Source organism: Miscanthus floridulus, chromosome 17 (assembly GCF_019320115.1).
Source record: "Miscanthus floridulus cultivar M001 chromosome 17, ASM1932011v1, whole genome shotgun sequence".
In the NCBI taxonomy this organism is placed as follows: Eukaryota; Viridiplantae; Streptophyta; class Magnoliopsida; order Poales; family Poaceae; genus Miscanthus; species Miscanthus floridulus.
In genome coordinates this window covers 94770721-94782972 of record NC_089596.1, presented here as the reverse complement: position 1 = coordinate 94782972, position 12252 = coordinate 94770721, and the positions used below count along the sequence as shown (strand labels likewise).

The 12252-nt window shown below is 45.8% G+C and overlaps 2 protein-coding genes across 2 annotated transcripts; one reads left to right on the top strand and one right to left on the bottom strand.

The window, feature by feature from the left end:
* Positions 1 to 422: 422 nt before the first annotated feature.
* LOC136516015 (uncharacterized) lies at positions 423 to 1040 on the bottom strand. The gene has a single exon (XM_066509437.1). The coding sequence runs from the start codon at positions 1038 to 1040 to the stop codon at positions 423 to 425; it is 618 nt and encodes a 205-aa protein (XP_066365534.1).
* Positions 1041 to 1329: 289 nt separating this feature from the next.
* LOC136516014 (metalloendoproteinase 1-MMP-like) lies at positions 1330 to 2475 on the top strand. Its single transcript, XM_066509436.1, has one exon. The coding sequence runs from the start codon at positions 1330 to 1332 to the stop codon at positions 2473 to 2475; it is 1146 nt and encodes a 381-aa protein (XP_066365533.1).
* Positions 2476 to 12252: the final 9777 nt, after the last annotated feature.

Below are 12252 nucleotides of genomic sequence, written 5' to 3'. Positions count from 1 at the left end.
TTTGGTCAAACTTGAAAAACTTTGACTCTCCAAGATTCTTGGAATGACTTACAATTTGGGATGGAGGGAGTACATTAAAAAATGATAATCATATAGGGATACAATACGTCGCGGATTGAATAATTCTTGCAATAACGATACATCAACACCTGTGTAATTTGTACACAAGGAAAAAATTTAAACATAACTATCCAAAGCAGCCTTAATGATCCTCGCGCATCAACTCTGGTTCACGGTGCTTTGCTCGCATTTCCTGGAAAGCTTAGGCGCTGTTGATCCTTCATTGTTCATTCTGCCACACTTGCGTACGTCCTCATTCTTGACCCGGATTGTGTCGCCTCACTCTCCATTCTCCAAAAGGTCGCCTTCTTGCACAGGGCTTCTTTCATCGATCACCGGACCACCACAGCTTCTTTCGTCGATCAGCGGACCACCACAGCACGCTCGTGCAACACGCCACGTCGATCTTCTTCGGCCTTGTCAAACACGACGGACGGCACGATCCCTACCCACACTCCCGGGCAATGGTAGGCCGGGCGGCAGAGAGTGTGCGCCACCTGATTTCCCTCCCGATACACGTGCTTGACGTCGCACCCGGAGAAGCAGCGAAGCAGCCCGTGGATCTCCTCCTGCAACGCCATGGGGATTCGTGTCTGCGTCTCCTCGCCACGGAGCAGCTGCACCAGCACGAGATCATCTCCCTCGACCACGAGCCGCTGCAGGTGGAGCCCAAGCGCTAGACGAAGACCGCGGATCATCGCGCGCGCCTCCACGATGCCAACCGTGGAGTGTTCCGTGGGCTCGGCGAACGCGAGCACAACTCGGCCGGCGGTGTCGCGGATGGCGCCACCGATGCTAGCTCGCGCTGAGCCGTCGTTGTAGACAGATCCATCGAAGTTCAGCTTGAACCAGCCACGAGTCGGCGGTGACCACTGTACTAACACGACGCGGCCCGACTGGTACGGCCGCGCCGACGGGGAGAGCTGCGGCGCACGGTGGCAGACGCTCGAAATGCGCGGCGTCAGAATAGAGCAAGCCATCTCTGCGGAAGTGCACAGATTCAGAATGTGTCGCTACCTCGATCGGGATGGCTAGCTTTATAGAGACTGCTGTGTTTCGGTCCGACTAGGAATAGACCTCGTGTCCGATGGAACCGTTTCAGAGACTGCTGTGTTTAGGTCCGACTAGGATAGACCTCCGTGTCCGATACTCCGATTTGTACACAAGAAAAACTTTATGATTTCCGAGACTTCCGTTTCCGAAATTTTATACTTTCCATATATATACCTGAAGTAATTAAAAGTTGTTCGTGTTCCTGTGTGGCCTCCGATGTTCGTGTTCCCGTGCGGCCGTGCTCCCGCGTGCTTCCTTTTGGTGCTACTTGGCGTCCTCTCGTGCCTCCATGTAGCCGCCTCGCGGCCCGTGCCGGCTGCAGGGCTGCACCGGCCTCCGGACGGCGTCTCGTGGCGCTCGTTCGAGCACCTGCATGACGCGCGGCGGGGCAGCCGCGTCGCGGGCCTCGCCGACCTGAAGAGGTACCTGGAGAGGTTCGGGTACATGCAGGCGCCCCGGCCGGCGCACGAGCACGACGACGTGTTCGACGAGCACATGGAGGCCGCCGTGAGGCGGTACCAGTCCAGCCTCAGCCTGCCGGTCACCGGCCGGCTCGACTCCTCGACGCTCGGCCGGATCATGACCAAGCGCTGCGGCATGGCCGACGGCGACGGCATGTTCGTGACCGTGTCCCTCGCGGCGGAGGCGGCGGCGGCTGGCACTGGCAGCCGGTTCACGTTCCTCGACGACCAGCCGCGGTGGACGCGGTCGCTCCCGCACCCGCGGGTCCTGACGTACGCAGTCTCGCCTACGGCCACCGTCGGCGGCTACCTGCCGCCCGAGGCCGTGCGCGCCGCATTCCGGAGCGCGTTCGCGCGGTGGGCGAGGGTGATCCCCGTGGAGTTCGTCGAGACCGACTACGACCACGGCAAGCCCGACATCATGGTGGGGTTCTACGAGGGCGACCACGGGGACGGCTCGCCGTTCGACGGGCGGTACGGCGAGTTAGCCCACGCGTACGCCTCGGAAGACGGGCACATCCACTTCGACGCGGCGGAGCACTGGTCAGTGGACGTGGGCGGCAGTGACACTGACACGGGGGACTCGGCCGTGGACCTGGAGACCGTGGCGACGCACGAGATCGGGCACATCCTCGGGCTAGGGCACTCGTCGTCGCCGGAGGCGATCATGTACCCCTACATCGATGCCATGCGAAGGAAGGTGGAGCTCAGCGCGGACGACATCGACGGCGTCCTGCTGCTGTACGGGTCCAACCCGCGGTTTAGGCACGAGCAAGCGCGAGCGCACCACGCGCCGCCGCGGAGCGTCCCCTCTGTGTCGCCAGGAAGGAGCAGCTGGCATGCTGGTTCAGTTAGCTTAGTTTGTATAGTTTTGGTCATGCTAGTGACACTTGTAAAATAGACATGTTTCTATAATGCGATTACGATTGCTATACTAGAATCAGTAGAATCTGCTATTTGGCTGTTCATGTCTTGTCAAATGTTTAGCCAGGCGGTCACACACTGGTGAACCCACTACAAAGCCTATCTGAACACAACATTAGAATGATAAATATCAGTATACTACTAACGTGCAAATATGATGAGCAAATAGATCATTATTCAAGTACACGCTCATAAAAGAATGATGGTGCTCGAAGTTGATTCATCATTCAAGGCTTCTCCACAACAACTAAATGGTATAAAACAGACCAAACAGTTCTAGTAACAATTATCAAGGCTATAAATCTAAGATGCTTGCTGAGACAAATTCCACGTGATTTGCTAAAATTCAGGTGCCTTAATTTTAGTTTCCTTTCAGACGGCGGTTATTGCATATATTTTATACTAAAATTGTAGATTTCGTTTGTTGCAATTTCTATAAACGCAATCTGCAATTTTCGGAACCGAGAATAAAAAAACCGTTACACAAAATCACAAACCCGACATAATCTAATTTGTGTTGGCACAAAGACAATTAACAATTTATAATTATTTTCTATAGGAAGACAAGGACAAAATTTGATATATTATGACATAAAGATAAATAATAAATTACAAAAATAACAATTTACTTGTACTAGTTAGAGGTACAAGAGTGTTGCCTGAAATTATTTTAAAATTCAGGCATTTGAAATATACGAAAAGTGCCCAACAAAACATCAACAAGAAATTCTGTAGACCCAGGATTCAAAAACAAGTTACCGGACCAGATCTGACGGTAGTTTATTGTGAATCTGTCTCATAACCTATACCTATCTATACCTAATATTAAAGAGAAATTTTTTCTTCGCCTATTTTTTCGTCCATCTCTCCCTAACTAACGTCTACCTGGTAGTGGAGAGTTCCTAGAGCATCTCCAAGAGCTCCTAATAATTTATTTCCAAAACCATGGAGTTTTCTAACTCGCCCAAAAGTATTGGAGGAATAAATAAGATTATCTCCAATAGTTTCCAATAACTCACTACTAAAATATAGCAAACAATTTTACATCTGAAATCATATACTATATCTAAATTATCCTAACCACTTTTATATATTCTCTCTCTTTTATATTTGCATCAGGAACACTTTTTGTACTATTTATTCTTTCTCCGCCATTCTACCTTTAGATTGGCCGAAGGATACAAGCGTTTAGGAGAAGATAGAGCGCGACCTAGACTGCGCGCATCTTTACGTGCAAAGGTTTTTTTTTCCAAGTGCCAAAAAATTGGGAGGTGAGTTTGTGAGTTGTTGGAGATGGATTTTTTCATTCTTCTAAAAAAAAATCATGGATTGAGAAAGATTATTGGGTTCATGGAGATGCTACGCGCAAGGAGGGGGGGGGGGGGGGGTGGGGGGGGGGTTACCAAGTGCCAAAAGATTTTGAGGTGAGTTTGGGAGTTGTTGGAGATTGATTTTTTTCATTCTTCCCAAAAATCATGGATTGGGAAGGATTATTGGGTACTCTTTCAAGATCTACATCCTAATTTATTTTATTTCCCAAATTGCACTCACGTCCTTCACCTCATGTTTTATCCGGACTCCTAACCCATACTCATACAAGTTATGACAACTCGCATCTAACGATGATGAATATGGAGTCTGATTCCAATACGTTTGGGTATACTTATCTCGTATGTGACCCAGATTTATGACTCGAGTTCGTACAAGTTAGAACAACTCACATCTAGCAATGATACGGAGTACAAAATTCCTACACTTATTGGGTTCTGTTGCACGCACGAGCACATTCGCTAGTATATTAATATTAAAGAGCCAAAATTTCATCACATTTTTTTGCCCACCTCTCCCTGGCTACATGGACAGTGACGGGTTTCTTCTGTCCTATTTTTTTACTTGACCCGGACTTATGACTTATACTCATATGAGTTAGAACAAAACTCGTATCTAGTGATTATGGATATAGGATCCGATTGAATACATATATTGGGCCGCGCTCTCCGTATATCGTATCTGACCTGGACTCATGATCCACGCTAGCAACTCGCCTCTAGTGATGATACGGAGCCTGATTTCTATATGTATTAGATTCCATTGCAACACACGGGCATGCTTGTTAGTATTATATTATTATATATACAAGCTATGCAAGGTAGTCCTCCCATTTGATCATTTGTTGATCTTACATCAATATATTGTGCATGTGTACAAGGTACAATATAATATGGATATAGAGCTAACTATATTCCTTTATTATTATAATACACTACAAACTAATCCTAGAGACGGCAGCGATGCAATAAAATGGTCAAGGTAGTCATATGTGCCAACCATGGCCGGACTCAACATGGGGGGGGGGGGGGGGGCGCCCCTACCCCATGGAGCTCTCCTAGGTATTTCTCTTAAATTTTGTAGCCATGGATGCAGAGGAGGAAGAAGAGAAAGAGGAGGAAGGAGGAAAGATGAACCCTCCTACCCGAAGGGGGGGCGCCCCTACCCCATGGAGCTCTCCTAGGTGTTTCTCTTAAATTTTGTAGCCATGGATGCAGAGGAGGAAGAAGAGAAAGAGGAGGAAGGAGGAAAGATGAACCCTCCTACCCGAATTAGATTGCTCCTGAAGCTATCGCTTGGCTACCTGCCGTCCTGTAGTGCCTGTTGTAGCACTTCTGAAAAACGATCGAACAGCTTGCTTCCATATTGTAAAATAGAAGCGGTAACAACCCAAATGTTGGTGAAACCTGGGGTGTTGTTTTTGATTCGGCAATATAAGATGTGGTTGTTACCTAGGGTGTTGTTTTTTTTGCAGCGGGACGTGTTGTAACCTAGAGTTAATATTTGCTAAAACTTGTATTTTTGCAGCGGGCCGTACAGGGGCCATAATGCAGAATTAGGTGGGGAAATCCTCCACCCCGCCCTGACCGTTGTAACAAAAAAAAAGAGCGAGAGCACTCCGCATTGTCGTGGAATGACCCCTCCGTGTCGCCAGGAAGGAGCAGCTGGCTTACTGGTTCACTTAGTGTCGGGTTCATAAACCTAGGGTCCCTAATGGACCCGCTTCCCTACAAAACTCAGCCTAGCAGGCGGCGCAGCGACAGCATGTGCCTAGGCCAGCCCAGATACACAATGACAGGCCAAGACCACGATCCGGTCCCCGACCGGCACCTCCGGCCAGGAGATCTGATCAGAGGTACGACCGGAAGGCCTAGCCGTGGTGGGACCGCAGTCCGACTCTGACCCCCTTTCTCCGTCCGAAAATACGCTAGGACCTCTGCTCGCTGCTCTTTCCCGACTGACATGATCGGGGCCTACTAGGAACGACCGACCAGGGACGCCCGCTCGGTGTGGGCCCGGGGAGCAGGCAATGCAGATAAGATAAGGCGCTCAAGTCAACCGCAATATCGAGGACTATACCCTACCATGCCCTATGCACCTGCCAGACGTGTCAGAGCATAAACAGTATTGTGGGCACCGTCGTTTACCATACCAGGCGAACACGGTAGAGCCTGCCAGACACGTATGAGCATAAACAGTATTGTGGGCACCATCGTTTGCCATACCAGGCGAACACTGTGTAGCCTGCCAGATACAATAGAGCATGAACACTAAGGTGGGCAATGGCAACCATCCCATACCCGATGGCGTGGGCAACAAGACTAGGCAGCGCCCGTATGCACTCTCTCTTTCTCTCTAACTTGTAAGGTCATTCCCTTCAATTATAAAAGGGGATGCACTCTCTCCTACCAGAAGGATCGAAGACTCAAAGACTCGAGGACTCAAGGACAATAGCACAATAGCTCTAGAGCTCGACAGCTACATAGTCTACACGCTCTCAACAACTTATAAGCTCGGACACACAGAGCATACGCTCCAATACTTAGCGCATGTTTGAGCATCCGTCACTCTCTTCCACTCGGTTCAGAGTCCGACCGGGCCTCTAATACCATCTTCTCATTCCTTACTCATTTGTAAGCCCACAACAAACTTCGAGCACCTAGTGAAAGGTCCTAATGGCTAGAAGCGGGTGAATAGCCTATTAAAATTTCTACAACAACACTTAGCAACCAGTTAGACAAATATGAGGCGAAACGAGTGTTGCGCTAGCCTACTAAAAATGCAAGCCACCTATCATAATTCTGGTTTCAATAGTCTCTATCCACACAATGGCTATGTCACTACACTAAGTTAGTGTGCTCTCAAAGGCTAACTAAAGATCCACACATACCAAACTAACAAGCTCTCACGACTAGCTACACTAAAGAGCTTGACAACTAGTTTACGGTAATGTAAAGAGAGAGAGCAAGATGGTTATACCACCGAGTCAAGGAATAAACCAATCAATCACAAGAATAAAAACCAATGAAAACCAATCACCTTAGAATCAAATGATGACACAATAATTTTTTACCGAGGTTCACTTGCTTGCCGATAAGCTAGTCCTCGTTGTGGCGATTCACTCACTTGAAGTTTCATGCGCTAATTGGCATCACACGCCAAACCCTCAATAGGGTGCCGCACAACCAACACAAGATGAGGATCACACAAGCCACGAGCAATTTACTAGAGTACCTTTTGGCTCTCCGTCGAAGAAAGGTCAAGAACCCCTCACAATCACCACGATCAGAGCCAGAGACAATCACCAACCTCCGCTCGACGATCCTCGCTGCTCCAAGTAGTCTAGGTGGCGGCAACCACCAAGAATAATAAGCAAATCCCACAGCAAAATACGAACACCAAGTGCCTCTAGATGCAAACTGTAACACCCTAGGTGTTAGGCTTGCATAATTTGACTAGCATTGCATGAGCATACTCATCAAGCATTCATAAATAAGCTTTTACATATGAAACATATGATTGAAACCTATGAAACATGCTTTGTTATTTTCTGTTTCCTTGTATGTATGCATATGATTATGTGTGAATGAGTATATGTGGGTAATGTTAGTCACTAAAGCACATTAGCTACACTTAGGATGACTAGTGGAACAATGTTCGTGAAGACCACTTTGTCCAATTAAGCTTCTAAGTGATGATATGCATGTTGACCTAGGGAGTTTTATGTGTAACCAATGTATGAAATGTTTGTGTGACCTTAGGAATAGCTTAAACATGTTTAGAATGTCATTATGAACAACTTTGATATTCATGACTAGGGCTAGTTTGGTCACTAAGTCATAGTTCAAGTGTTAGTCATCATTTAAATGTAGTATGTTTGACCTAGTTTGAACTATGTCATAGAGACTTTGCATGGATGTGTTCACTAAAGCAAAGTTGTAGTATTTGATGAGAGGAACAACTTTTATTTTTGGGTCATAGGCTAGTTCAGCTCCTAACATGCTTGAATTTGGCTCAGAAGGTTCAGCATTGTGCTGTTTTTCAAGATTGAAAATTTCGCTGTGTTTTTGCGTTAACAGTGTGACGAGCACGACTTTGGGCTGTTATATCTTCCTATCCATTGTGAATTAGGCTTTGATTTCTAAAGAGGTTTTGTAGCTGGTACATAGCTCTACAATTTTGGTTTTTACACCGTTCACTGAATCGCGTTGGATTAGAAGATTGGAGGCTTTGAATTAGCGATGTCAGGCACGAAATCGAACACTGAAGAATGCCGCGCCGCACCGGGTCGTGGCTGACCGGGCACAGAGCATGACCACCGCGTGGCCGCCGCTGGCCGGCGACGGGCCCTCGACGCCGCGTGCTGGCGCTTGATATCTGAGAGCCCCGCGCCTCATTCCCACCCACTCACACTCCCTCACTTTTCATCGCCTGCTCTCGTGTTCGCCACGGAAAAGCGCAGCGCTGCCGAGCAACCCATAGTTCCGCCATCACCGAGCGCTCACTCCGCCACGCCATTGCCGCCTCCATCTCACCCACAGCTGTGCCACATTCCCCTCTACCTCCTTGACTTTGTTGCAACGCCTGGCAAGCTACGATGAGGGCATATTTGCCGTTTTTGTCCTCGTCGGAGATCTCGGCTCCCATGGCCGCCTCCACAGCGAGCTTGCCACTGCATGGCTTGCGCACACATTGCTTGTGATTCCACGTGTTAGAGCTTGGTCAGAGGGTAGTCTAGCTAGTGGCATGACCTTACCGCATTTGGGTGTCTCTCCGGCGTGGAACACGACGACCCACGCCACCACGCTCTCACCTCCACGCCACCGTGCACGTGGCCGAAGCTCATCGAAGCATCTCGTCTAGCTTGTGTAGTCGCAACAGAGTCACTTGGTCACCTCGGATCTCATGCGCCTCTCGTCGAGCATCGCCGTGGCCAGAATCGACTGACGTACCGCAGCACCGCACCGCCGTGCCGCCATGGCTGACGACGAGGTGGCTCCTGTGCGTCTACACCTCCACCACTTAGGTCAGCCGATGCGTCTCAGTGTGTAGATCACGTTGGTGCAGTTCGTTTCGCCGGAAAAGCTCACCATCGGTGAACTCCGGCTGATCCACATCGAGCAGCGCCGCTCCTCTGTTTTTCTTTCGCTGATGCGCGGGCCCGTCTGAGGCGTGGACCCCGGCTGTCAGTGACTCGGAAGAGAAAGCTAGTTCATTTATTTCTAGATTTGCATGCAACTTTGAAAAATCATAAGTGGAGTTCTAGATGCCCATTTTTGGTGAACCAAATTTTGTTGTGTTCCTCATGAAGTGTAGTGTTTTGTAAAAATATGAAATGTATAGTTTCTGATATTTTCTTGGTGATTAAAATGTAATTAAATAAGTGCTTTTTGAATGTTAGTAAACTTGTAAATTAGATATCTTGAGCTAGAAAAATGATAAAATTGTGATTCCAATTTTGTTAGTCTTGTATTGACATGCTCTAGCTAGGAAAAATATTAAGCTTGTAGTGAACTTGATTTAAATATGGTCTTTCTATTTATCTAGTAATAAATGGTATTTTCTAAGGAAAATTGTAGGGATAAAAATATGGAACGTATTGATATGCAAATTTTTGTACAGTAGTATGGCACTAGTATGAAGCTTGGAAAATATATAATCTATTATTTGACATTTTTCTATAGGGTTTACTATTTTCACTAAAATAACCCTTGCTAGCTTGTCATGTTTGCATGGATGTTATACATGTCCAAATGGTATGAAATGTTTACAGTAGTCTATTGGGAGCACTAGGAGTCCACTGTATTTTTATGAGAATTTATTGTGCACATTTGATGTATGTTTGTTATTTACCCTAATATTTCTAAATAAATTAATAAAGGCATTTAAGTAATTAAATTGTGATTGACCATGATGTTTTCTATGGTTCTTATGATGCATAGTAACTGTTGATGTTAATATTAAGGCTTAGAAGCAACTGATTATATGCAACTAATTAATTGTTACTTTGTAATTCAAATAGATGGTTGCATGTATAGTTTTAATTGTGTGGATGATTTCATATGGATAATGATCATTACTGTAAAACTTGTTAATAACAAAGTTGTAGATAACTTACTAATCCACCTCATGTTAAATTTTCAGTCATAGGCCTTAGGGTTTAAGAGTTTTAGCTGTTACAAGTTTGCTGTCCGAAATGTTTATGTTCTGGACAGATTTGATTGACTGAATTATTTGACCTAGATAATTGTCGAATCACAGTAAGTGTATTAAGTAGTTCGGTAAATGAATTGCGGAAGTAGTTGCTTAAGTAATAGAGAAGAGATATGCACCTAATCAGTAGAATAGGATGCACTTGTTATTACTTTGGCACCATGCTGTTGAAAATACTTACAAGGATGCATTCATGACTTCTTATCATATTACGTGTCACCATACATGCATTCGCAATATCTTAATCCCTATTCATACATATAGGATCGACCGAGGAGATAACATTGCTAGAATTCAACGTAGAAGAGGAAGGGGACCAGCAGGAGATTCCTCAAGCCGTAGCTCCTGAAGAAGAGGAGCAGACCCCAGAAGAGCTTCTGGAGTACCCTGATCACCGCCCCACATCTTTTCTGAAAGGCAAGCCCTGGAGCATTTTAAGTCTCCTAGTGTTTTACAAAATATTACTTGAGTCCTTTATGATTGATGCATTAGGTTATAAGAGTTGTCTGGAAACACTTGACGCATGGAACTACCTTGTCTAGAAATACACCTTTAACCCTGTGTAGGTCCAGGATCGAATATATGCTTAGCTCTACTTAGACCGGTAGAAGTCGGGTGATTTCCTGTCACCTGTGAGATATAGGTGGATACCAAAGCATGCCTATCACTTAGCTGGCTAGATAACTCATTCTGACCGCGAAGCTGAGTAGCTCAATTCAAGCCGGGCCCCGCTCTATAAGAGTGCGCACTCTGGATGGTAGTAATGATGTGCGGGGAGCCATGCATGAGCCCAAGGGTAGGGTAGTCCTGATCGTCCTGGCAGCTGGTTGTCCCTGATTATACGGCGCTGGGCGAACCCACAAAATGTGTACTTGAGTTGTACCAAAGGTGACCTAAGGCGACTAATGATCTGGTCTGCCTGAGTTTGTGTTAGAAATAAATTTCCAGCTGGTTGAAATCGATTCGAATCGTTGTCTCTCCCGGATAGTGAGAAACTTGGCTAGTCCCAACATCGTAGTACTTGTATTATGGAATATGATGGTTCGGATAAAAGATGGAATTACTACACCTGCTATGGTTATTATTGTATGCTCCTAAAATGATATACCACATGTTTGGCACAGGATAGTTGCTAATCTAGAGATGAATAGCTATAATTAACTTGATGATCGAAGTATAATTGTATAATTAAGTTAATCGCTTTTTATGTAAAATGTTGTCAGCTACCTCCACTTATAAAGCCTTGCATAATCCTTGGAGTCAATTTATTTCTGGTTTATGATGGGTAAGTCTAGCTGAGTACCTTCTCGTACTCAAGGTTTTATTCGCATTATTGCAGATGGTACCATCTATCATGGGTATTGCAAGCATTGCTTCTATCCTGCCGTGGATGAGGAGTAAGCCTTGGGCAGGCATCTTTATTAATCCTTCTATATGCTTTTGTGGACTGTGACCATATGATGGCACTGTATTTGAATTATGTGATAAATGCTAGTTTCAAACTTAATTTGCTTCCGCTAGTATCTATTAAACTTGGTTTGTAATAACTTTATTTCGTACTATGATGATGGAAATGTATCTGTGAACTTTATGTAATATATGACATGTATGTTGAATCATGTACGATCTTGGTTGTATGTGGATCGTTTATCGAGACCCATCGTGGTACTCGATAGACTACCAGGTTTATATGGGCTCAAGTATGACAGTGCGACCGCTTGCGGGCTGCCATTGTACTTATGCTCTTATAAATTGGTCGGTTCTGCGACAGCTGCCATCAGAGCAAGATTCAACATTAATTGCCACATGTGTATTTAAAACAAATGTTTTTGTTTTCCAAAACCATTTTCAAGCAACTAATAGCTATATAAATAGGTATTTGAAACCTAGAGTTGAAATCTAAAGTGTGCCAGTGATCACTTTCCTTATGCCCAATTAAGGACCCTTAGGTGCTATTTAAGTACTAACATGGGGGTTTTATTTTTGTCGTCCATACGACGTGCTATTGTATGGATGCCATTCACTTGAATGGTAATGTATGGATCAAATGCCTCTACGCCAAGGTAAGAAGGTAAGTTGATGAGTGGCATGACCGCAAGATGTGAGCATGCGGTCAGGGAGAGCTAGCTTGGTACGACTATGTATGCATGCTTGCATGTGTATATTGTGCATATTTAATTGTGGGTAATAAACTGTCATAGGGTAGATTGAT